Source organism: Ictidomys tridecemlineatus, chromosome 5 (genome assembly GCF_052094955.1).
Source record: "Ictidomys tridecemlineatus isolate mIctTri1 chromosome 5, mIctTri1.hap1, whole genome shotgun sequence".
In the NCBI taxonomy this organism is placed as follows: Eukaryota; Metazoa; Chordata; class Mammalia; order Rodentia; family Sciuridae; genus Ictidomys; species Ictidomys tridecemlineatus.
This window is the reverse complement of record NC_135481.1, coordinates 131540153-131568059: the sequence shown is the minus strand read 5'-3', so window position 1 is coordinate 131568059 and position 27907 is coordinate 131540153. Positions and strand designations below refer to the sequence as shown.

The 27907-nt window shown below is 41.7% G+C and overlaps 1 protein-coding gene across 2 annotated transcripts in view; it reads right to left on the bottom strand.

Annotated features, from left to right (window-relative positions):
- Arnt2 (aryl hydrocarbon receptor nuclear translocator 2) overlaps window positions 1-26632 on the bottom strand; it is a 177455-nt gene extending 150823 nt beyond the window's left edge. The window contains exon 1 of one of the 2 annotated variants that reach the window (XM_078051085.1): window positions 26053-26632. In XM_078051085.1, the coding sequence (XP_077907211.1) occupies window positions 26053-26083 (31 nt within the window). In that variant the 5' untranslated portion in view covers window positions 26084-26632. The remainder of the gene's footprint in view (window positions 1-26052) is intronic. The other variant, XM_040275013.2, reaches the window with a different exon arrangement.
- Between the last annotated feature and the right edge of the window lie 1275 nt (window positions 26633-27907).

The following is a 27907-nucleotide window of genomic DNA, read 5'->3' as shown; positions in this document are numbered from 1 at the left end:
CACATTCACTCCCATGGGCATTTGGTCCCCTTCTCTCCAGAGAAGTCTGCTATCTTTGTCCTTCTATTAAACAAAACTTGTTTTCTACGCTTGCCTCAACATTTCTGTGCTGTTTAATCTTCAACATCTGGGGGGGCCCGAGGACTTGATCTCTAAGACCTGCAGTTACTATGTAAAGTTCAAAGTTCAACATGATATAGTGGTTGAAAACATAGGCCATTGATGGGGAAGGGAGGGGGGTGGTGGTGTTGTGGCTCAGTAGTAGAACGCTGGCCTAGCACATGTGAGGCATTGGGTTTGATCCTCAGTACCAAAATAAAAATAAATAAATAACATAAAAGTATCGTGTCCAACTACAACGAAAAAATAAATAAATAAATAAATAGGACATTGAGGCCAGGAGTGGTTGTGCAAGCTTGAAATCCCAGCTTACTTGAGAGGATAAGGTAGGGTGATTCCAAGTTCAAGGCCAGCCTTAGCAATTTAGAAAGACCCCCATCTCAAAACAATAAAAGGATTGGGGGCATAGCTCAGTGATACCCCTGGATTGAATCCTCAATACCAGGGCAGGGGTGGGAGAACACAGGCCAGAAGAACTAGGATCACATCCAGCTTCCTCAATTGCTCACCACGAAACCACGCATTAGTCTGATTCCCTTCCATCTATAATTTATGCACCACCTCTACTCATGAGATAATGTCCAAAACCTTGTGAAAAGCAAGGTTAAATGACAGTGCATATATGAGTATTGATGATACTATTCAACAATCTCCCTAGAGCCCTTTAAACCCATGAATATATATGGTCAGGATAAAAGATTCCACAGTGCTGTCTCTTTCAGGACTGGAGACAGCACCTAAATCTTGGCACCTTCTCCCCCATGCCAATCTTTCCCTCAGTCATTCAACAAACACAGCTTTTATTGTGCAAATGTGGTAAACAAGGCATAGTACTAAGCTCATGGACAAACACAATGGACAATACAGATTGCCCCTCAGCATCATCCACAGGAGCTGCTGAGCATGGGTGATCTTTTGTGTATGTATGTGTGGGGGGGTGGGGTACTAGGGATAAAGGAACAGTGAAGGGGATTCATGGTATAGGGCCTCACTCATATTAGGCAACTGTTCTACTGCTGAGCCACATCCCAAGCCCTAGATGGTGGGTGACCTTGACAGTGAGGGCAAGTGAGGACAGTAAGAGGCAAGTTCATTGTGAGCTAGATGTAGAACAATTTGCTTTGTTAATGAAAGCGTCATATGTCCCTAAAGAACACCAAACAAGACCCAGGTAAATGTCAGGCCATGGCGTGTCCTAAGAGTCCTCGCTATGACTCCAAGGGGACTATCTATGACTCCAAAACTATCTGTATCTTCCTAAGGATCATCTTCAATAACTCTACTTATGGTTATACCAGAAGTCTCACAGTTAACCATACATTCTAACACTGAACTGAATTTTCTTCCTGTCCAAACCATTTGGCAATCAGACTTCCACTTCCTCATTCTCCATATCTTGAGGTTTCAATGCTTGCTTTCCTTCCTCTAAGGTTTTCTGGGTACCTGTCTTGTATCAGAGATCACGTACCAACTACTCGTGTTCAAAACTAAGCAGCACATTTTGTTATCTTGGGAAAGTATTTGAAGAAAAGTTGGGCATAAGACCTAAACATATTTTGTATTTCTTATCATTTATGTATGTCAACTCCCCAAACAGTAACAAGTAAAATACCTAGTTTTATAAAAATATAAAAATCAAAGTAAGACAGTTCAATACAGAATTAATTTGAACTGTGAATGAAGAAATGATTTTAAAATGTGTCTTCACAGAGGCAGAGAAGTGACACAAGCCTCACAGCAGGGACTAATCTCATGGGTCAGAATATTTGCTAATGACTGATGTCTGTTTTTCTTTCTTTTCTACTCAAGTCTATGTCCTTATTGCTCAAACATGGGTCACTACAATATCATCTCACTAAAATAATTTTGTGCTAGTGCTACTAAGTTGTGTTCACCAAAATGCTTACATTGAAGTTGTAACTTCCAGTGTTATGGTACTCGGAAATGGGGCTTGTAGGAGGCAAATAGGTTTAGATAAGGTCATCAGGGTGGGGCTCTGTTGACAGGATTAGTGGAAGAAGAAAGAAGAAGAAGAGGAGGAAGAGGAGGAGAGGAGGAGGAGGAGACATCAGAGACCTTGCTTCCTCCCTCTCTCTGTCATGTAAGGACATATCAGGAAGATGGCTGTCTATAAGCCAGGATCCTCATCAGGAACTGAATTGGCTAGCATCTTAATCCTGAAACTCCCAGCCTCCAAACTGTGAGAAAATCTCTGTGCTACCTAGTTGTACTGTGTTTATGCAGTTTAAGCTACCCAGTCATATTTTGCCACATTTTGTTATGCAGCCTAAGTTGATTAATATAGCTGCTGCACAGCACAGCACCTAGCCAGAAGGACTTTTTTGTTGTTGTTGTTTTTGTTTTTTTAATTTGTGGAATGTGTTCCTCTAAATAAAATAATTTAACAAAGTCAAGAACAACATGTTTTTTCCCTATTCATGAAACTCCTTTAAAAAAACAACTCACTTAGCCAGGGATGGTGGCACACACCTGTAATATTAGCAACTCAGGAGGCTGAGGCAGGAGGATTGCAAGATCAAGGCCAGCCTTATCAACTTAGCAAGGCCCTTAGCAACTTAGTGAAACTCTGTCTCAAAATAAAAAAAATAAAATAAAATAAAAAGGGCTGAGGATGTGGCTCAGTAGTTAAGTGCCCCTTGATTCAATATCTGGTGCCAAAACAACAACAACAACAACAACAAAAAACACCCAATGAGAGAGATAATCATGCTCTTGCATTAACCCAACCCTCCTTTTCCTCAGCCCTCTCCTTTCATATGTAGTAGCCTTGGGAGAAAGGGGAAATTGAGAAGTTGGGTTTTGCTCTGAATTCTGGAGCAGCTACAATTGATATTGCATTTATATTATTAAGACAACACCCTGAAATCCAACTCTACTTCTCTGTGCTGAAAACGGAAAATACTCATATCCGTGGTATGGTTGAGGAGCCACCAATAATAATCTTAAGAAGCAACACAGGCTGATCGTGATGTCATACACCTGTAATCCCAGCAATTCATGAGGCTGAGGCAGGAGTATCACAAGTTCAAGGTCAGCCTAGGCAATTCAGTGAGACCTTGTCTCAAAATAAAATATAAAAAGGTCTGGGGATGTAGGAAGAGAAAGAAGTCGAAGCAGCAACAGAAGCAGCGGCAGCACAAACCTCAAGAGTCCTTTCCCTGGCTACTGTTAATGAAAGGAGACAAGTAACCAATCACATTTCTAGTTTTTCTTTTTATCCATGCACCCAATAAATGGCATTTTCATTTTTCTTTTTTTTTTTAAGTCCAGTTCTGATAAGTGCTTAATTCAATTGAGCATTGTGGATAGAGTTAGGAACTTAAAATTGGGAGTAAGTTATGGAACTTGTCCCTCAGAGGTCATCCTGCAGCCATGGTGCTCAACTGAAATAGCAATCCTTATGGAAGACAGTGAAAAAGAAACCCAGCCTTTAGTTTTCCATATAAAATAATAGCCATTTGGAGAACTGTGTTTGCAGAAACAACAAGTCTGTTACATGTTTAAAAAGACCAAGACTCTATGGCCATGAAGCTATTTGAAGGCATGTTTGAATCCCTGAAACAGTCTGAGGTTACATAAGCAGATTTCAACCATATACAGAATACAAACCAGTATGCCAAGCCTTGGACACAAGCAGTTGACTATGACCTGATATCCCAAATTACTCTGCAAAAATACCTTCATTAAATATTTTTATTTGAATAACTCATTCATTGGATGTCTTATTTGATCCTTCAATCTCAACCATCTTGGCTACAGAACAGGATTTGTTTTACACAAGGAATTGTACAGAATTCATGTCAGAGCCTTAAAAGCAGCCATAGATATAGACAGCTCCACTTTAAAAGCCTTCAAAACACAGACCCTGGGTTGCAGTGGTTTCTGAAAGTGAGTTTGTGTGACAGGTTAACTTCCTTAATAAGACTCCTATAATGCAAGAATTAATATCAAAAATCAATAAATGGGATGGATTCAAATTAAAAAGCTTCTTTTCAGCAAAAGAAACAATCAGTGAGGTAATGATGACCATTATATTCCACCGTCTTTCCAACCCGTATGCCCCCTGCCTTCCCCTCCCTCATGTACATGTATGAAGACACAAGGATGTGACTCTACTTTGTGTACAACCAGAGATATGAAAATTTGTGCTCTATATGTGTAATATGAATTGTAATGCATTCTGTTGTTATATATAACAAATTAAAATTAAATTTTTTTAAATGAATGACAGTAATTGGAAGAAAACAGTAAAAACTGTTGCATCGATAAAGCAAAAGAAAAATTATTACTCAGACAACTGAAAGGGAAATGTTTTAGGCCAAAGGAAAGTAAGAATATGATTTCTTTGGTTTCCATCCACAGGTAAAATTTTACCTGATTGTGACAAAAGGACACCATAATAAAACCAAGTGGGACACTGAAAAGGCCACTGCCATGGCTGGACTGTGATGGTGCTCAGAGAGGAAATATCTCAACTGGAGACACAGCTCACTGAGGGAGAGAGACCTCAATTCAGACCTGATGTGACCACTATGTCTTCCTGCCAAAGTAGGCAAGACTCTGGACATCACTGGGGCCATCTCCTCAATTTAAAAAAAAAAAGGGGGGGGGAATAAAATATCACAGAATAAAAATTCATGGGAGTATTGTGTAAACTTAATGAAGCAACTCTAACCCGTGACAAATGAAAGTACCTTATCAGTCAGGGTCCGACACCTGTTGAACCACCCATCCTGTCTGCTTCTCTCTTCTGGTGACCACACAAAGCCTCATTTGAGCCATGTCCCCTCTCTCACTCCAGGTCCATGTGGCTTGGGTATGTACCCCCAAGGGGGCTCCTCGGGTAGGACACATGCCCACCTCTGGCCACACACAACATGGTGTACTCTAGTGACAGGGATGTCAGTTGGCTATTGCACCCAGGACCTCAGCAGGACTTTCCACTAACAAGAGGAAACTGGACCACCATGTGGGTAGAACTTACCAGAGAAAAAGACCAATATAGGAGGAAACTGAATAAGGGACTACAGGGAAGAGACATAGTGTCTCAAGTGTATCGCTAGCACTCTTGTATCTTTCCCTGGCCAAATGCTCACCTGGATATCTAATAATTCCTTTACAGTTTGTATAATCTAGTGTATATTGAGCTGTCTTTTACAGATGAAAGAATCCTAGTAAAACATACTATTGCAAGGTGCAGTGGCGCATACCTGTAATTCCAGCAGCTGGGGAGACTGAGGCAGGAGAATTGCAAGTTCAAAGCCAGCCTCAGCAATGGCGATGCACTAAGCAATTCAGTGAGACCCTGTCTCTAAATAAAATACAAAATAGGGCTGGGGATGTGGCTAAGTGGTTGAGTGCCTCTGAGTTCAATCTTCAGTACTCAAAACAAAACAAAACATACTGTGAGACTTTTCTCTCTCTCTCTCTCTCTCTCTCTCTCTCTCTCTCTCTCTCTCTCTCTCTCACACACACACACACACACACACACACACACACACAAAATCACCAAATGCTTCACTGGGTGCACTGTAAATTCTAGTATATTTGCAGAAAAGTCTCACTATTAATATGGAAGGGAATTAGTAATCTCAATACACTCAGTATATCTTTAGTAATTGTTATGATTTAGATTTGAGGTATCCCTCCAAAGTTCATGATTAAATTATGAGAGCTGAAACCTAATCAGTGAATTAATGTATTTGATAGATTAATAATCTGACAGGAGCCAGGTATGATAGCACACATTTGATATCCCAGTGAATTGGGAAGCTAAAGTAAGAGGATCTCAAGTTTGAGGCCAGCCTCAGCAATTTAGCGAGACACTCAGCAAATTAGTGAGACCCTCTCTCAAAATATAAATAAAAAGTGACCCTGGGCTCAATTCCCCATACCACAAAAACAAGATTTAAAAAATGATCTGAAAGGACTACTATATTGGGGGATAACTGTAGGCAGGTAGAGTCTTTATACATAAAGACATTGGACATAACTTATTGTTTTACTCACAATGAGTGTTCCAGTGTCAGGAACATGTTCCTAGTGTCAGGAAATTATGAATGTTCCCATATGTACTCCTCAATGCTGCTATTGTTAGGTCATTTGAGATCCTTGCTCAAGTCCTTGTGAAAAATCCTCAGGTCCAGGATTGTGCTGACAATCCTGATGGTGGTAACAGCTAATTGTTCCTGGGCACAGACACTGTTGGAAGGTTATACTAAACATATTACATGAATCATCCATTTATACACATGCTCAATGGAGAACATTTACCATTTTACAGATTTAAAGAAATCAAAGAGTCTAAGTGATCAGCCTAGAGTTATGCAGCTAAGTGACAGAGCTGAAATGCATGCATACTAACATATGTTTGATTGAAAAGTTAATGCTTTTAATCACATAATACAAAATATGACATATAAATTTGGAACATGTTCTCTTTTTAAACTCTTTATTATATTTACAAGACTAAAACAGCTGGAAAATATCATGACACATAAAGTGATAATTATGTTTAACTTTTTACCAGATGATTCCAGACCGTTCTCTTCACACATATAAATACAAATAAGTAGAACTATTTCATCAATGTTATACCTAATTGGTAGGCCATTGAAATACTGTACATATACAAAGTTTATATCACTGAAGGACATCTAGATTCCATTACTAGTCATCCTTGTTGCACATTTATATTTATTCACTTCTATCTTTATAAACAACACTACAATAAAATTTCTTAATGACATTTTTCCCACACTGATTATTTTCTTAAAAATGAATTAGTATACTCAAATTACTGAACCAGAGTTTATAAACATTTGCCACCACCAGAATGGTAGACTAAGTTTCACTCCCACAAAATGCACAAACTTTTCAACTGACACAGGATATTAGAAGGCTTTTTAATTATTGTCAAGCTAATGGGCAAAAGTATGCTTGTTTCAACTTTTATTTCATTAGTTATTAATGAAACTAAACATGATTTAGTGATTCTTTTTTTTTTACACTTTTTGAATTGCCTGTCTTTATATTTTAAAAACATTCCTCTTGAGGTTTTTGTTTTCCTTTTATTCTTCATAAACATAGACTCTCAGTCACAAATCCATAATACATACCTAAAAATATTTGGTATCCACCTTTATTTTTTTTAACTGGGGGTTGAACCCAGGAGTGCTTTACCACTGAGTTCCACCCCCAGCAGGGGGGCAGGGCCTCACTAAATTACTTAGGCTGGTCTCTAACTTCCGATCCTCCTACCTCAGCCTCACCTGTCACTGTCACTGGGATTACAGCCATGGACCACCATGCCTAGCTGGTATTAACTATCATATTACCTAAAAATATATTCTTCATTGTCATTTAACTTTAAGTAGATTTTTAAAACATAACATTTGGAAAATTTTAAGGCATAGAAAAGGGAATGAAATTTATACAGATTTCCATCTTAAGAAATAAAACATTATCTACAGGGGCTGGGGCTGTAGCTCAGTTGTAGAGCGCCAGCCATGCACGTGTGAGGCTCTGGGTTCGATCCTCAGCACCACATAAAAATAAATATATTGTGTCCAACTACAACTAAAAAAATTTTTTTAAAAAAACCATTATCTACACAATTAAAGCTCTAAAGGGAATTCACATTATATCTCTTATAAACTACATTTGCCTCTATTTCTTTTTAAATCTACTTAGACAACGTTTGTTTCCTAACCTGAAATAATAGTAGATTTATTCAAACTATTTAGATAGACTTTACCCAGAGTTTGAACAATGGAATAGTCAACTACTACTGGAAAGCCATCCCAGTGACTTCTGTTCAAATTTATTTCTACCATATTTTCAGCTATTTGTCATACATTTTCTTTTTCCCTGCTTTATTACTATTTTATTGAAAGGGTTATAGGCTGTTATGGTTTGGATTTGATTGTCCCCCAAAGGGGCTCATGTGAGAGACAGTGCAAGAACATTCAGAGGTGAAATGACTGGGTTATAAGATTCTTAAGACAAACAGTGAATTAATCCCCTGATGGGGATTAACTGAGTGGTAACCGAAGGGTGTGGCTAGAAGAGCCATGTTAGAGCTTGACTTTGGTTATATATTTATTGCCCTGAGCTTACTCTCTCTCTCTCTCTCTGTTTCTTGATCATCATGTAAGATGCTTCCCTCTACCACACTCTGCCACCATGATGTTTGTCTCACCTTAAGCCCCGAGGAATGAAGCTGGCTATGTACTGAGACCTCTGAAACCATGAGCCCTAAAATAAACTTTTCCTCTTCTAATTGTTCTTGTTCTTAACTAAAACACAGGTTTCATTCTATTATTTGTTGTTCCACTAGTTTAGAAACTCCTTATGGTAGAGGCATCGGTTATCATTCTAAAACCATTATACATATTTAGCAAAAGTTTAGTAGCCCTGAACCACACAGCTTTCCCTCTACTCACCCCATAAAGTATATCCTGTTATTATTTATGGTCAGAGCATATTTATATTTCTTGTGTTCACTGCTTATTGTATTGTCATTCCTCCATGCACCTGAGAACTTCCATTGGCAGTCACTTCCCATCTTCCAGAAGTAGCTCCTTTAGGAGTTCCTTGAATGAGATCTCTAATTCTCTTGTTTTACTAATTCAGCAGCTTGAAGGATGGAAGCCTTCCTTCCTTATCTGGTTGTGCCCTAGGGCTTTTAATTATCAGTCTTAAAGTTTAAGGAGAAAACTTTGCCCAGAGTTTGAACAATGGTATAGTCAACAAGGCTTTTCTTCCCTTTAGATTCTAAAGCACCTGCTACTGGAAAGCCATCCCAGTGACTCTTGTTCAGAGTCCTGTTGTAGACTCTCCTGTAATAAGCATTTGCTGGATTCTTACCAAGAGGCAGACACTGGCTTTATATGTCTTACATGTTTATCTTATTTAATTCCCACAATAGTTCCCAATGTGTGAATTATTTAAAGGAACATGAGCATTGTTTTTGTTTTTCTACTATATAAACATGGAAAGTGAGGCCCAAAAAGGTTAAGACATTTCTCCAAGTGGCAGAAATGGGATTCCATCCCTGGAATGGTTATATCTCACTATCACACCTCATTGACTCTCCTAGGGCAAGGATAAGACATTTTTATTGAAATGAATACTTTTTTCATATGTTTGTAATATATATTTTATATTCTATATATGTATATTCATATGTATATAAAATCTATTTATTTTAAACCAAGAAGAAGGTATGATAGAAAGACAACTAGAACATGGGCTCTGGTGTAAGAATACAAAATGGGAAGAGAGGCTCAGAGAAATAGATGGATAGTGGTTTGGGTGAGGGGGTCAAGTGTCTTATCTGTTGCAGTCTCCCATGGCCCCAGACTCTCCACACAGAGCTTATTGTGGTCTCCTCTTATGTTCTTCTTACTACACCTTTCATCATAAGACCCTCTGGTGAAGACTTACACTGGATTTGAAAACCAGGGGATGCTTACACAAGAAGATCATCTAGGTTTACCTCCCTAAGTACCCCCTAAATTCCCCGAGAACCAAACTGTGTCTATTCAGCTTTTTCTCCCAAGACTTTCTGAACCCAGCCAATCAGAGGCATTTTTGTAACTAACCCTTCAGGTTATAAATGGGAAAATGAAAGCCCATAGAGAAAAGGTCAGGGTGACTAAGAGAACGGGGTCAGGTCCAAAGGCTCACACCTATCCATCCAAAGCCAGGACTAGTCTACTGAGAATGGGCTCTTCCCAGCTTTTCATGCTGCAGGATGACTAGCTGACACTTTTGGTTCATGTCTCCTCAGTATAATTCACTTGTCAATCCATTTCCTTTCTGTCCTCAGATTGTCCAGGGAAATCCAGAGTAATATTTAAAAGAAGGTACACTTAGGATCAAAAGAATGTGTTCCAAGTCTCTGCTCCACTATCTAAATCTCAATTTCCTCATCTGTGAAATGAGCCAACTGAGCCTGATCATCTTTGATGTTGGGTAAGTTAGTTAGCCATGAACAGGTGGGTGGGGAAAGGAACAATGATGGACAAGTCTATGCATCAAGGAAAATCTAGGAGTCATAAAACTGGAAACCACAAAAAACTTTATGTAAACAGGCAGACACTGGGGAAAGAGAGCTGGAATGCCCCACCTTCCCAAGCTGCAGATAATTATAATCTCTCCAGGGTACTAGTACCTACAATCATGGTGAACCCTAATGGAAGCAGATAAGCTTCAGAAAAGTGAGGTCTGATATGTTGAGATATCCTCCAATCATAGTTAATTATAACCCCTCAGGGAAAACTACTATTTTCAGACCATGTCCTCATTATCTCTTGTAACCAGGTCACCAGGACCCTCCCTTAACATTGAAACTATGTCATAATGACCCAATCACCCTTGCAATCAGAGCATCAAGACCCTTACAAAGGAAGTTTGCTGAGGGCAATCCAAAGGGTAATAAACCAATGGAGGAGGGGGCAGGAAAATAGAGGTAAAACAGGGGGGGGGACCTCATTTCCTTAAACACTCCAACTCTGTGAGCACCACACCAACGTTTCTTCAGAGTGGTCTCCATGCAGTTCCTATACAGCTCACCACCCCTGCTTCTCACTCTATTAAACTTTGCTTGTTACACTGTGTTTTGCTTGAATTCTTTTCAGCAGAATCATAAGAAATGGCACCTAAGGACCAGGCAGCTGTCCTGGTTCCATGACAGGCCCTTACTCTGAAACAATAGGATCCAACAGGCTCATGAACGTGGAAGCCCTGGTATGAGTAACCAGGTTAGCTGGTGCTGTCCCTGCCACTGTGGAACTGAACTGTGGTCCCTGGAGCAGCAGCAGCTACAGTAGTAGCAGCACTTAAGAACATGTTAGAAATTCAAGTCTGTTAAAGGAACTCTGAGGTGGGGCAACCCTCAGTGCTTAACAAGTCCTCCTGGCTGTTCTGTGCATAGTCAAGTGGCAGATCCCAGACATAATTACTTGAATGGTCTGGCACCCTCTGGTGGTAGACAGACCTCACAGACCCTGCATTCTGGAAAAAGGTTTGACCAACTGCACATTTAGTGTGGAGAACACAGGGAGAAACTGCCTTCCAGGCAAAATGGGGTAGGGGGACCTCAGGAGACTACAGATCATAAAAGTACAGACTGTCATTCTTCCTAATCAGTCTACTCCCAGCACCAAGAACAAAATTAACAAAGGGCAGAGAGTTAATAAATATTTGTTGGATTATGAACGAGAGTGAATGAAAAAATCTGAACAAAAAAAGAGCATAACCTAACTTCCAGTCTGTCCACAAAGTACTGCATAAAATTCACATGGCTTGGACCCAAGTGGAGGGTAGGAGAGCCAAGTGAAAGGTAGAAGGAGACAGGACACCAAGTAGCTGCAGAACTTAAGTTCCAGATGTGTGGCAGGCCAGGGACAGCATCCCACCCAGAGCACAGTAGCCCCTGGGCCATCAACAGAGGATCCCTCATGGTGGGCAGATTCCACCTTGGTCTGTCCAGAACATAGGGAGGGATAGCTGTCCTTGGGCTCTTCCTCTGCCAGTGAGGGCAGACAGAAGAGGAGTGGGTGATGAAGCTGTGCAGATCTGGACTTACAAGAAGTTAGGGCTGAAGGCCAGTTTAGTGAATGGAAAAAATATTGAGAAAGATGTCACAACCTGAGAGTAGGGAGCAGCCTGATCCAGCAAGGTTAAGGACTATTTAAAGTCCACTGATACACTTCCGAGGGCTGGGAGGAGCGGAGTAGGGACAGCAGAAGCAGGGCTCCAAGTTTCTCTCTGAAATGAGGTTGGAAGGAGGAATGTCCAGAGGGGGCAGATGATGATGCTGCATGTGCTTGACAGCCCTGGAGTATCAAGGGCTATTTCACAAGAGAGCCCTCTCTTCAATGGCACAACTGGTTCTTTGATGCCAAAGTCAGTATAGTGCTCCACACCACTGTGAAGGTACTAAGAGAACAATTGTAATGAGGAAGGCAGCACTTACAGAGCACCTGCTGTGTGCTAAGTCCCATCCCAAACACTATGAATAGAACATTTAAGCCTTACTGCAACCTAGTCAGCTTTCTATAGCTATAACAAAATATTTCTAAAACTCAGGATGGGGCAAGAGAATTCTCAGAATGCAAAATTCAGCAAATCTCTGTAGGCAAATTATATCCCCTCAAATCACTAAGTCAGAAAACAAAAGGTGTTCCCTTTTTGACAAAGCAGAGTAAACTGCGCCCTTGTTTTTAAAAGAAACTTAAGGGAAGTAATAAATTTACTTTCTAAAATAAATGCAAATGCATATCTAATCCTAGAAATGTACCAGAAACCAAAGAGGAGGAATCACAGAGTAATTACTGTTTGAATGAAGATCCAATTGTTAATTGCAATATGTTTCAGGCATTCCACACGAGCAACTTACCTGAAAAGTTTTTCAATTTCTATGTCAAGAAAGTTATGGTAATCTTTGCAAAGTTAGCTTATAATTATTTTACTTGTCAAATAAAGTTGATATTCAGTTTAGGAAAGTGTTAACCCTGCAATCTTAAAAAAATAATAATAATAATCCTCAGGACCTGTACTCCCCAGAAACATGTGACATGCCTAAATATCGTGTAGAGTACCCCAAAATGAGGTGTGTCAGGCATGTAGGGAATGGCATTTGATATCACTAATCACCTGTCCTAATCACCTGTTGATATTACCAACTGAGACACTTGCTTCCACAGGACTGTTAGAAGTAAACTTATGATACAATAGTAGTTTGTCGTATTTTTGTTTCAAAAAATTAAAATTTGCCGGGTGCGGCGGCACACGCCTGTAATTCCAGCAGCTGGGGAGGCTGATACAGGAGGATTTTTAGCTCAAAGCCAGCCTCAGCAATGGAGAAGCACTAAGCAACTCAGTGAGATCCTGTTTTTAAATAAAATACAAAAATAGGACTGGGGATGTGGCTCAGTGGTCGAGTGCCCCTGAGTTCAATCTCTGGTACCAAAAAAAAAAAAAAATTAAAATTTGTTTTCTATTTTTAAAAAAGTACAGCCTCATTTTAATTGTGAGACAATATCATACAAAACCAAATGGAGAGATATTCCTAAAAATAATTGTACTTCGGCAGAAATATTAAGGTTATAAAGATTTTTTAAAAAAAGACTAGGAATTGTTCAGAATTAAAGGAGACAACTTTATGAATCTTGCAATCCTGTATTAAATCCAAGATCAGAAAATATCTCTTTTCTTTTGTTAGAAGGAACAATTAGTGAACTATGAATAAAGTCTATGGATGAGATAGTGCTATTAGATTAATGCCAACTTCCTAATTCAGGCTACAAATTAAGGGAGAAAGTCCTTATTCTTAGGAATTATACATTGAAGTATTTAGGGTTAAGCAAGTGCATCATATCTGCCTCTTATTCTTAAATAGTACCAAGAGGGAAATGGATACAGTCAATGTAACAACAACTAGGAAATCTAAGTAACAAGCATGTAGTCGCTCTGTGAACCATTTCTGCAACTTTTCCATAGGCCTGAAATTATCTTAGCATGAAAAAGTTCCTCCAAACAAAAATCCTTGTCATGGACCCCCAGCTCTTCTTGTTGGTTTGGGATTTGGGGAATTTGAAAATCAATACATTGATTCATTCAACAAATATTTATGAAGCACCACAATTATGCCAAATCTGCTCAAAGTACAGAGGAGGAGGAGGAGAGGGGAGATCCTGACTCCAGGGGCAGGAGCAATTCAGAGTTTTGAGCAAGTCCCCATCTCTGAACTGAAAGTGGCTTTCCCTCAATGTGTCCAAGAGCAAACTTATGGTCTCTCCAGCTCCCAAAAAAGTCCCAAACACTCCAGATCTCACCTAGTGTTCTTTTTTCCTTTTTATTAAATTACTCATTCTAATTTGTTATATATGACGGCAGAATGCAGTTCATTTCATATTACACATATAGAGCACAAGTTTTCAAGTTACTGGTTGTATACAAAGTATTTTCACACCATTCAGAAATGGCAGCTAATGCCTGAATCAGGAACCTTGCCTCCCTCGTCTATATCCATTCCATCCCTTGTTCTATTGGTTCTGTTGGCTTTACTTCTAACTATCTCAAGGCTCCATCTACTTCTCATCCACTGCCACCTGGCACAGTCCTCCACCATCCCTTCCTTGAACTGTCAAGATGGTCATGCAACAGATTTCTCTCACCCAGCCTTCCTGCTGCCACTAAGGATACTCTTCACTCAGGTGCCAGAAAGATCTCTTCAAAATGCGCCTCTGATCACAAAACATCCCTACTCGGCTCACTTCAATGGTTTCCTGTTGCATTAGGAAACAAAGACTCCTTTCTCTCATAATACTTATTTTAATGATATCCTCATGCGTGTGATTATTTAATAAATGGCTGACTCTCCAACCACACAGTAAAGCTCTGTGAAAGCAGAAACCATGCCTGGGTTTGCACACCACTGTGAGCACACAGTTGGCATTCAATTAATATTTGTTTAATTAGGTGGATAGGCAATTAAAATAATTAATGTCTGGCTTGGGCCAATGAATGGAGAGTGGTGCCATTCGCTGCCACAGGGGACCTGGTGGGGGAAGGAGTAAACTAGGGAGATGCAGGCTTCCCAGAATCTGCAGGACCCTACAGACTCAGCAGGCAGCTGGAAATTGAGACCTGCTGTTTGTGATGCTGATTAGGAAAAAGCATACACACTTTAGTCCTGCAAAAAGCTGTACTTCTGAACCATTCCTTCAGCATTCTTTCTTTGCCTGCAGAAAAGAACTGGAGAGGGCCCCCATTCTCTTCAGTACACCAACAGGGTCAGTCATTTGCACAAATTTGCATAAACCTGTCCCAGGGCTGCCTGCTTCCAGGACTGGCTGAACAGAGGCCACACATAGCCAACCTGTTTGATCCACATCTTTCTAGCCCCCTAGCAGCTAGCACAGCATCCTTTGGGCAGGGACATTGGAGGAACCGAACTGGAAGTTTTCTGGTGTGAAATGCTTTCAAAAACATGGAGAACACAGCTGTGATCCTTGATCACATTCATTCATTTTATTCTTTGGGGGACTTGGAATCTATCAAGCATATCAAATTATGGCAAATGATTCCAGACTATGCCTCATTTCAAACTGCTGATGTGATAGAAACATAAATGCTGTTCTAAAAATAATAAGAAAAACTTCTTGCAGTTTTGTTACTTCACATTTAAATTAACTTCCATCACAGATTTTATAACTATCTCAAAAGAACCATCTTGGTTTTAAAGCTGCCATGTGTCTCTGACATGTTTCATGCAGGCCATTATCTGGATGGCACTCTGGGGTTTCTTTTCCAATTGCCACTGTCCAGAGGCCTAGAAAAAGTTTGGTCTCCATAGACAAAGCTTATCAAACACAATTCTGGAGACATGGTGGTCTGGATAATTCTTTGGAAAATCTGGCTGCTATACACAGGTGCCAGTAGCATCTATACAACTTTGAAATGACAACCAAAAATGTCTCCAGACATTGAAAATGCCCCCCACTGAGAAGCACCATGTGGACACACCTGTGTGGCCCCTGGGCCAGCTTTCTCAGATGCCCTACTACCTGCCATAGTGATCTATTTAATATAAAAAGGGAATACCATTCTATATAGCTGTGACTCTATAAATTAAAAATTAGATTAACTTTAGGCTTCCTGTTGATTATAAGATCATATATTGCTGTTTTTTTCCAGGAAGTCATGTACCTCTCCTAGATACCTTCAGTCATTTAACAATTCCATGGCTTTCTTACTTAACTGCTATTAGGGCAATTTGAAGGTCCAAACAGTTAGGAAATTGCCTCACTCACCTGGCAGAAAGGCTCTGATGGGCAAAATGACTCACCACAGGGTTCCATGAGTGTCTGGTGTGAGGAAGACCACCCTCTTCTTTGATCCCATCTCCTTCACTTAGCCATCAGCAAGGCCATTGGCCAGTCTGCTTCTTGGATACACCCAAAGGCTCTGAATCTACTCAAAGTTCAGTTTCAACTCAGGTCAACTCCTCTGGTGCTACCCACCCTGGACATGTCATCCAGACTCCTCCCTGGCTGTCTTACTTTTTAGTCTTTCTTCTGTTGCCTGTACCTGGAAGGAAAGGTGCCCAGGTCCACTTGCAGCTACTCCCTACTGTTTAAAAGCAAAGAAGAAAAGCAGGGATAAGCAAACCCCAAACAAGCACATTCATCATCTGTTATTACAGCTCCTGAATCTGCACTGGAAACAGGAATAACTACCACGATCTGTCTAATGGCACAAAATGCAGATAGGAAGGACAAGAAATCCCTCAGTCTAGGCTTTCCAAGCCCTGGGGACTTGTCAGCCAAGCTGGTCGGAAATCTGTAGTTCAATACAGGAGGAGACATAAACAACAAACAGTGGTCAAAGCTTTTTGGGTGAGTTAGTGATACTGGCATTAGGAAGCAGCACAGTGAATATGGAACATGAAACTGAGTTTAACCAATTATGAACTAACACTCAAGTCAGTATTCTTGATAGGCTCTTCCATTAATGAAGAGGAGAGAGTAATGAAAATATGTTTATAACAATTCAGCAATGTATACATATGTGTGTGATATTTAGAAAAATATCTTCAGGACATATACAAAAATGTGAGGGTGGTGAAACTATCTTAGAACTTTTGCATATTTTCCAAATTTTTTACTTCAAAGTGTATGTCCACTGTACTCAGTGGTAGTGTTGAAGGGAGAAGGTCACTCCTCAGCAGGGCTAGCATAGCCTGCTTGCACTGCCCGCTTTGAAGACACAGCCACACCTGTAAAGGATGTCCAGTGTTTCCACACAGCACATAAAGGCAAGAACTACCTACTTGTAAACATTTGGACATTTTTATTAATTTGTCTGGAAATGGTCAAACTATTCCAGTGTTGGCAGCTACAGAGGTGCTGTTTTCTGCAAAGGGCCTCAGTTTCCAACTCCAGACCTGCTTGGTTCAACCAAATGGCAGTGAATATACCATCTGATCTTGCTGCTGCCTCCCAAGTCCCAGGCCACCATCTCTGTACAATGGCTACATCTAAAGCCATCATGCAGTCTGCCCCATCTATAGCTGCTGGTAACTAAGCCACCATGGAGGACCTCTTCCTAGTGAACCTTAGTGGGATGTTAACAAGGACCTTTACCTAAGTGACTTTCCGTCCTCTGGGGGAGATTTATAAAGTCTATGTGCCTCCAAGGCTCCCTTGCCTTAGAAAGTTCAAAGAATGGTTTGAGTAGGGATTATGCTGGTAAGATTTTTCAGATCAAAATCAGTTTCTACAAATTAAAGTCAGAATCTAAATCAAGTCAGCTCTGGCCTATTCTGTTACAGAGACCCACAAATATAGAATGTATGCTTCTTTTCCTCAAGACATATAGTTGAAGATAATCACATTTGAAAATATAAGACAATTCTCTAGAATCCTACATTCATCCGTTAATAAAACCTTACTGGGGTCTGCCATGGGGAAGGCGATCCGTCAGGTACTGGAGCTGCCACAGCAATGTGGCCTCCCTTCCCTTACGAGTTTCCATCAGGCAGGGACATAGGCATCCATCCATCAAACAACTTCACAATCTACCACTTAGTTCCAGGCAAGGGGAAGTGCTCCAAGTGTTCCAAGACAAAGTACAGCCCTATAGGGCTCTGGCAGGAAGCATTCTAAGCACACTCTACCTGAATAAAGGCACCAAAACAGGTTTCCCTAATGCAATAAGAATTTACACTGAGATCAGGAGGGGAAAATGGAATTGGACAGGAAAATGGTTAGGTATGAGGAAGGGTAGGGAGTAAGGAAGGAAAGTCAGGGGAGTATTTAATCATTCCAAGGACATAGCATAAGCAAAAGCCCTCCAGTGGGAGGGAGCTTGACAAGAAATGGGAAATAATTTTTATTCATGGAACAAAAAGTTCTGTGTGAAAACCTAGTTCAATAGCCAGACCTGCTCCACAAAATTGCCCACCAGATCCTACTGGAAAATTTCATGGCCTCCCAAGCAGCACATTTCACTTCTTGGCAACTCTAAGTAAGGATGTTCCTTTCTTACATTACAAACCAGCACAAGTCTGTATACGTGTATGAGTGTATTAATGGCTCTGAAAAAAATGCAGAAATAATCTCCCTATGACCTTGTGTCCTAGTGAATCTCAAGAAAGGCAGATTATAAAGCAGTAAACAGAAGTACTATTTGGGAACTAAGGTATTTGGCTTAAATATCCTACAATCTGTGACCCAATTTACCCCCCCCCCCAAAGAATACTCTAAGGGAAACTGGGAAATGCTAACATCTCCTTTTACTTATTTCTCCAGCCCAGATCTCTGGGCCATGTGTCCCACAGCCTCTCTAATAGTAAGTGCCAAATACTAAAGCCTTGGGCATACCCTACTGGCCACCGGCACCTCACCAAATGTCAAATACTGAAGCCTTGGGCATACCCTACTGGCCACCAGCACCTCACCATCTTCCCATCACCTTCAACCACCCAGGTGTCAGGACCAGAAAGTTGGGAATCATCCTTCACCTCTTCCCCTTACATTTCACATAAAGTCATGATGATTTTCTACCCCAAGCAGGACAGGCCTTGCCCAACTGCAAAGATGGGCAAGGAGGAACAGGGGTTGCTCAGTATGACATTCCTGTCCCATATACATCTCAAATCCATTGACTTCGCTCCAGTTCCATTGACACTCATCTGCATCATCTAACTGGAGTCTTGCTGCTTCTGAGACTCCCTCCAATCTGCTCTGCACACAGAGGCCACAGGGATCCTGTGAAAGTGCACAATGGGCTGGTCATGGTGGCGTATGCCTATAACCACAGCTGCTGAAGAGGCTGAGGCAGGAGGATTGCAAGTTCCAGGCCAGCCTTAGCAATTTAGTGAGCCCATCTCAAAATCAAAAATAAAAAGAAGGAAGCTCAGGGGTAAAGCACCCCTGGGTTCAATCTTCAGTACAAAAAAAAAAAAAAGTACATGTTGTATCATGTACCTCCCGCACACAAAACCCTTCAATAGCTTTCTACTTCCTTTAGAATCAAATCAGAACCCTTAACCCAAGATCCATCATCTTGTGGGAGCCAGTCTCCATCCTCCTCTCCAACCTCTCACACCACTTCTACCCATGCTCACCATTTTCTCTCAATACTGTCCTTTTCAGGTTGTTCAAACCTGCCCAGCTCTTCCCAACCACAGGGCTCTCCCTGTACCTGGAAAGTTCTTTATGTTTCTCTTCATTCTTCAGAGTTTGACTTAAAGGTCACTCCTCAAAGAGGGCTTCACTGACTTCAAGTGGCCTATGCCAATCCTCCAATCTAAATTAAGTCCCTCAATTATTGTACCTCAGGGGATCATTTCTTTATAGTATTAACACATTTTATAACAAATTTGTGTGACTGTTTTATGGCAATGTGTCTATTTGATGGCCAGGGTTGTACTTATTTTGCTCATCATTTTAACCCCAGAATCTAGATCAGTACCTAGCACATAGTAGTTGTTCATAAGTGTTGGCCATCAGCAGCTTTATTCATAAATGTCAAAACTTAGAAACTTGGCTGTCCTTCCGTAGGTAAATGGATAAATAAGCTGTGGTACATCCAGATGATGGAATCTTATTTAGCAGTAAAAAGAATGCACTATCAAACCACTAAAAGAAATGTAAATGAACATTACTCAGTGAAAGAAGACAAGCTGAAAGGGAGATATACTGTATGGTTCTGTATTAGTCTGTTTTCTGTTTGCTATAACAACGTGAGAATGGGTATTTTTTCCCCTAGTACTGGGGACTGAACCCAGGGATGCTCTGCCACTGAGCTACATCTCCAGTTCTTTTCAGTTTTTATTTTGAGACAGTGTCTCTCTAAGTTGCCCAAGCTCACCTCAAACTTTCGAGCTCTGCTGAACAACTAGGTATACAGGTGTATGTCACACGTAATCAGCAAGGCTGGATACTTTATAATGAAAAGAAGCTTATGGAAGTTCCAGGGTATGGTGACAGCATCTACCTGGCTCTGATGAGAGCTTCAGTGGGGATACTATCACAATGGTGGGGGTACATGTGAAAGAGGAAGAAAGAGGTCACATGGTGAGACAGGAAGCAAGAAAGATTCAGGAGAGGTGCCAGCCTCTCTCATAACAACAACTTCCAAAGAACTTCCCATGAGAAGGAAAACACACTCCCAAGAGAAAAGTATTAATTCTTCTTAAAGGTCTAATCACCTCCCACTAGGTAGGCCTCACCTGTTCCAAGTTTCCACCACTTCTCAACATTGTCACTCTGGCACCAAGCTTCCAACACATGAAGCTTTGAAGTATACACTCAAATCATATCTGAACCACATAGTTTCCAACATTCTGGAAAAAGCAAAACTGTAAAGACAGTGAAAAGATCAGTGGTTACTAAAGGCTGGGAAAGAGCAAAAATAAAGGGACAGAGCACAGAGGATTTTTAGGGTGGGGAAACTGTATGATACTACAGTGATGGATACCTGTCATTATACATTTGTCCAAACCTACAGAAAGCACACCAACAGTGAACCTAATGTCAACTACGGGCTTTGTGTGATTATGACGGTCAGTGTAGGTTCATCAACTCTAACAAATGGACCTCTGGAGGGTTATGTAGTTAATAATAAGGGAGGATGGCCTTGTGTGGGAGAAGGGAAATCTCAGTATCTTTCTCTTAATTTTGCTATGTACTTAAAAATACTCTAAAAAAATAAAGTTGTTTTAAAAAAATACAGACAGAAAAAAATAAATAAACCTCTTTTTTTGGATATCATTCCCTTTTTTCTATTTTCTTTTTTTCTTTCTTTTGATGGAAGCCAGAAGGACATCAGTTCATCATTGGGTTCCTTGACACATGCCTAAGGGCAAACTTTAGTTTTTATTGAAAAGGAGGCCATGTATTTTAACTGCAGGTAGTCAGCAAAGTTGACTTTTTTTTTTAAGGCACAATATTTTACTGATTTCAAGACGCACATTTTTTAATATCACTGAAATTGAAAAGTGTTTTTAAACACTGCAAAAGAGTTGACTTGGTAGCAGTTTCTCATAAGAAAAAAGCAAAATAATGTTGCATTTTGCAATGTATCGGCTTGTAGATTCAATGAAAACTGTATTTAGAGAAGTCAGATTGAATTCCCTGTTGAGCTAGTTTGGGTGCTCTAATTCCACATAAGGCAGGACAGCTTGCAGGCACAGCATGGGTCTCTCAACAGCTCTAAATCCATCTCTTTCTTGGGTAACCTGCTGGGTCCCCAAGAGCACTGAGGAGACATCCACTTGATAGTACCATCTACTTTCACAAATCTGTCCATCTCCTGCCTCGACTGCCAGCTCAAAACGACTCTTCCTAAAATTTCCAGGAAATAGAAATTTTAGGTCAAAATATGTCTACAAAAAGGCTTATTTTTGGATTACTGTGTGGGAGCAGGGATATATGGGATGGTAACAAGTTACCTGGTAACAAGACTTTGTCTGGGTCCCTGTTACAATGTAGCCATACCTAGTCAACATTCATTTCATTCTATTTTTTTTTCCAACTAGAAAGTTGATCTACTTATGCCTACTCTATTAGGCTCAGAACTTTCCAAGGTCAAGAAAATTCTTGCTATCTTTGCATTACTCTGCATCCTACAGAGTGCTTGGCACATCAAAGATATTCAATGTGTTGTTCAATCATTCCAAACATCCCTCCATCTAAAGTACTCTGCCCTGAGAATCTTCCTGTATTATATAATCAATTCCAATTTAAAATGTCAAAGATCAGAAGCCTAAAGGGTGGGAGAGTATAAAAAAAGACTCCAGAAAAAAAGTGAACCTCTAAGTCTATTCTGCAAATACTAATTTCAGACACTGTCTGGATAATGCATAACTCCTAATGACTACTAATCTGAATGTGTACCTGTTTCCTTCATACTTAAATTATGAAAGATTACGATAAAACAATGGCACTTGGAAAAGTCTCCTTCTTAATTGTGCCATGTCAGCTGTAGATATCCTTTCATGCATGTAACTAATTCAAACCTTCACTATTTCATTTAAGTCAGATATGCTTAAATATCATCCAAGAAGATAGCAAAACAAATAATGCACAAGCATGCCCCTCCCTCAACTCCACAATTCCATTCTCTAATTCAGAGAATGTCATCCCTGGCCAGACAAATAGAAAGGACCTGAACAGACACTTTTCAGAAGAGGACATACAATCAATCAACAAATATATGAAAAAAATGTTCATCATCTCTAGCAATTAAAGAAATGCAAATCAAAACTACTCTAAGATATCATCTCACTCCAGTCAGAATGGCAGCTATTATGAAGACAAACAAGAATAAGTGTTGGTGAGGATGTGGGACATTGCTGGTGGGACTGCAAATTGGTGCAGCCAATATGGAAAGCAGTATAGAGATTTCTTGGAAAACTGGGAATGAAACCACCATTTGACCCAGCTATCCCTCTCCTCGGTCTATTCTCAAAGGACTTAAAAACAGCATACTACAGGGACACAGCCACATCAATGTTTATAGCAGCACAATTCACAATAGCTAAACTGTGGAACCAACCTAGATGCCCTTCAATAGATGAATGGATTTAAAAAAATGTGGCTTATAGTCCCCAATGGAATATTACTCATCAATAAAAGAGAATAAAATCATGGCATTTGCAGGTAAATGAGTGGCATTGGAGAAGATAATGCTAAGTGAAGTTAGCCAATCCCCCCAAAACAAATGCTGAATGTTTCCTCTGATATAAGGAGGGTGATTCATAGTGGGGTAGGGAGGGGGAACATGAGTGCAATAGACAGACTCTAGATAGGGCAGAGGGGTGGGAGGGGAAGGAGGGGGCAGGGAGTTACAAGGATGGTGGAATGTGATAGACATCATTATCCAAAGTACATGTATGAAGACACAAATTGGTGTGAACATACTTTGTATACAACCAGAGATATGAAAAATTGTGCTGTATATGTATAATAAGAATTGTAATGCATTTTGCTGTCATTTATTTTTTTAAAAATCAATTAAATATTTTTAAAAAATAACAGCCAATACAACAATATCAGTGACCAGTGTAAAGACTGGAAATGACTCAGAAGTATGGAAGTGTCATGAGCCACAGGAGGCAAGAAATGCACCCAGGACTTTCAGTGGCAGGAGCCATGAAAATACCTGGGAGTCAGACCCTTCTTTCTTCAGAGATCTCTTCTCCCCTAGAGTAACAAGGAGTATTCTTACCCAAGTCCCAAACAGGAGACCTATAAAGAGCAGATTAAAGTGGGTTTGAACCTGGATCATATCAACTTAGTAACATGAGAGGGTGAAGACTCCAACTTCATTTGACATCACCAAGGCTCTATAGAGTCCTCAATACATCACATAATAGTGTCACTGTAAATGGTACTCAGTGGTCAACTGAAAAACAAGGAGCAAGTGAGTGGATGTGGGGAGGCAGCCACTGTACCCTAAACACAAAATAGGAATAAATCCTGCTATATCCTAGTCCATTTACCTGTGTTTACCAAGCTCTTACTCAGTGCAAAGGAATAACATCTAAAGAGAGGGGGGAGGCAGGAGGAAGAGGCAACAGTCAAAAATCCTGTAACTTTTTCTCATGAGGATGGGCTCAAGGGCCACGCCTCTATTTGTTGTAAATGGTTCGTAGAATCTGAAATCTCTCTCTTTAGCTTGAATCTCTGGTTATATCCATTAAACTAAACCTTTCCCTTAAAGAAGCTAGAGATGTATATGGGGGAAGAACAATGTATCGGCACAGATCTGCATGCTACCATGGGTACCACTAAGAGAACTGATGATGGATAACAGAAAGGGTAGCCACCTCAAGGAAAGCTCTTTTGAGACATTCTCGCCATGCTCAAGATCTCTGCTGTCAACAGAGAAAAGACCCAGAGAGTTCTATCACGCTAATCAGGGATTTACAACAGCACAAATGAGACCTTGTGGCTGTACCAAATTCTCCAGAGCCAGAGGCACAGGCACTACATGCTCAACACCATTAAGACAGGCGACTGCCCATCTTATGTTGATCTTGGGATTTTTAATAGATAAAACAGTTTTCAGTGGTGATGTAATGGGACATGAATTATGTGAATTGCCTGAAATTTTATTCCTTTTCCCAATATAAACGCATACTTGGCTAAAATATCTTCATTTAACTTTCTTTGCTTTTTCTAATTTCATTATATTTAAATCTTAATTTTCTATTGATTTCTAAGTAGCTGAATGGTCTGAAATTGCTTCAATGACACACAAACTGGCATTGGCTTTTATACAAACCATCTTCCCACTCAGTGTTCTAAACAGGGAACTCCTTGTCTGTTCTTTTAGGACTCCCTATTTCTGTTAATGGACCTCCTTCCTTTTAATTACACAGGTTTCTAACCTCAGTGTCTCCTTGATTCCTCCTCTGCCATTATTCCAATATAATCAGCATCAAATCTGAACTCCTTTACCTACTCAATGGTGCTTTCCTTCCTCTCTGTTCAAGCCACTTCTACTAAGTCTGACCTCCTCATGCTTCACTGAAACCTGGCTTCCCCGCCTCCAGTCTGGTTACCTTATTTCTATGTTACTTAGACATAGCTGACAAATTAACCTGGGGGGGGGGGGGAGCAGGGATCATGAGACTTCCCCGTTCAATACCATTAAGAACTCTCTCTCAAAGTGGGGGAAGTCCATAGTTTTTAGCCTCACTACACAGCTCAATATTAAATCTTTCTGTTCTCCTTAAATCCCCAGTGCACCAGCCACTCACTGACCTCCACTCATGCTTAGATCCAGGCCATCATAACTCATGTCTGCAGTTTCCCTCAGTCCCAAGCTCTGTATAGCCAAACTTCACATTTTAGATGGACAATCTAATTGCAGTCTAATCCCCCAAACCTTCCTTGACCACCACAGATGGAAGTGATCCCTCACTCCTCTTTGATGACACTTCTCTCTGCTAAGCAATGTGCTTGTTCATCCCTGTGGTCTCATAAACTCCCTCAACTGGGACTTTCCTGAAGGCTGACCTCTGTGATTGTCCCTGTGGGGACCTAGTGACCTACCAGGCCCACAGCAGTCATTACTCAACACCCAAAACTTTGCTGCAATCTCAGTGTCCCATTCTCAGACTCCTGCAGCCAGTACTGCTCAGACCATAGGAAATTTTCTCAACGAAAACATAATTTCCATGCCACAATTCCGAAGCAGGTAAATATTCTCCCTTAATCATGATCATTTTCTTTTTTTAAATCACAAAAAGGAGCACACTTGTTACAGGATTACGGCTGTAGAAGGCAGATGATGACCTGGACAGGAGCAGGTATGCTCCACGCTACATTATTACAGGCTGGGATTTTCGTGCCCAGGAACGATTCACATACACAGTGGCCAGTTGTAAAAGGCGCAAACGACCGGCGCTTGGGGGGGCGGGGCAGGCAGGGGAGAATCCCGGGAGTTCTACCCTGTTGAATCCCGGATCCAAACTTTTCCCTCAGACAGCGCGGTACCAGGCGCCCGCCGGGACCCGCTGCCGACGCTACACTACCAGAGTCAGAACCGGAAGAGAAAAACGCGTGCGATGGGGAAGGCAAAGGTGACTGTTTGAGGAACTGCTAGAGCTTCGGGGCTGGCCCTTCGTGTTCTGGAGAAAGCGAACAAGCGTCGCGTTATTCAGGGGTGCCGGCCGGTGCTAGGGGAGAACTAGGATGGGGCAGAAAGCAGGATGGAGATGCTGGTGCTGATGCTGAGGCTGCCGCGCCGAGTGACAGCCTTTCCCCAACCAAACCGGGCTGCGCGCCTGGCTTTGCGGCCCCTGGACGCCCAGTGCGCTCCAGCCCATTCCGGCCCGGGCAGGCCCTGAGGGCTGCAAAGTCTGGGGCCGCGGCCGCTACTCACCCGGAGGGTTGACCGCCGCCGGGGTTGCCATCTTGCTGGGAGGATCGGCGCGCGCGGAGCGCGCAGCGGGGACCAGCGCAGGCCAGCGCCGCGGCCACACAAAGGACGGCGCGGGCGGGCGCCGCTCCCCCACGCTTCCCGCTGCCGCGGCCCGCCGCCCCCGCCTCTATCTGCTCCTCCTCCCTGCGCGGCCTCCTCCTCTCGGTTCAGCCTTTGTCGCGCGGCGGGGAGCGCCCTGCCGGGCTCCCGGGTCCGAGACGTAGCACCGCGAGACTTGAGGCTGCCGGCAACTGGACCCCCCAGGTTGGGGCCGCTGACCAGCCTGGACCCCCTCAGGCCCGCGCGGTACTGGGGCTGCCCAGGCTGGGGGTTGCTGGTATACACCTCTTTTTCGTACCCGCTCAGCCTAGGTTATCCCCCACGCCCACCCTCCAGGTGTTCCGGACGCATCACTGAGAGGCGCTGTCTTTTCTGGGGGCCCGGGCAGGGTGGGTGAGGGGTAAATCCATTTAGATTCAGAGGGAAGCCGGTCCTTAGAGATGGCCACGAGAAACAAAGGCGCCCCAGTGCTGCCCACTTAGCATGCCAGGGCCGCTCTGCTTGAATCCCAAGGCCAGGGACGCCGTCCCAGTGCCGAAGGGAGTCGCCGGGTGCCCAGAAATTCCTACTCCCCCACCCCCACCACCGCACTTCAAGGCCACCAGTGCACGCAGCAGCAAAGGGCACTCAGCAGACACCCAGGCACAGGCAGCGGGCCCAGAAAATTGAGAATGGCTTGGCTTTGAGTAAGTCGCTCAGTTCTGCTCCCTTTGCTGTGGTGACTGTCATTGTTTATTTCTTGAGGTCCTTGAAAGAGCCTTATTTACACTGCAAATTGAGAATTTAAAAAGATTTTTAAATAGTTTTATCTGCATATATTGGTGAAGGTAGGGTGTAGGGAGCTTGGAAGGGTTGTTTTCTACTGGCCACTAGGATCTCTGAGAGGGATCAAGGCTTATAGAAATGACACCATCACATTAGGTGCCCTATAAAGCGGAGATGGAAAAATGAATACAGCCTCAGGTAAGAGCCCAGAGGAGCAAGATGGCTCCTAAACATAGACATGTTTACAAAAATATCACACTACCTTAAGTCTTTGCAAAGAAGCATTTGAGGAAATAGAGAATGCTTGAAATGTATTACCAAATAAACACTCTTTGGGGAGTTATTTGTCACTTTTGGTCTAATAGTTTCAGTTTGACAAATGTTGAGTTCTGCTGTGTACTAGGCCCAAAGCTGGGTGTTGGGCATGCAGGGGATGAAACAAGGCATCTGCACTCAAAAGACAGCTGCTTGGAGGCTGAGACAGAGTCTCTGGATACACATCTCCAGCCACTGGTCACTGCCAAATGAGCTAGAGCAATGGAGGCCCTAGCAATTGGAGAAAATGAGTAGCGTATAGAAAGAGAAGACATTTCAAGAGAAAAGTGAAGCATTGTGCATCCAGGCCAAAAAAGAGAAGCTAAGGTCAATCTGGATATCAGATTATAACTCTATAACTCCATCCCACATTAAAGTATACTTTAATATAACTCCATCCCACATAAAAGTATACTTCTCTGGTCTATAACTCCATCCCACATTAAAGTATACTTCTCTGATTCTCCTAGCACCAAGCCAAAGAAGAACTCTGCATCTCTTGTCCATGTCCCCAAAGCAACACATTAATAGCTATGTATGCTTAGTTAATGCACAATATATACTTGAATGAAGGTTTCTTAAGAGGAAGTTCCCTTTGCTCACTCATCAAACAAGGTAGAACTCCATCTCAGGTGTTTCTGCTATTCAGAGTGCCTTCTTGGCCCTATGCCTCACA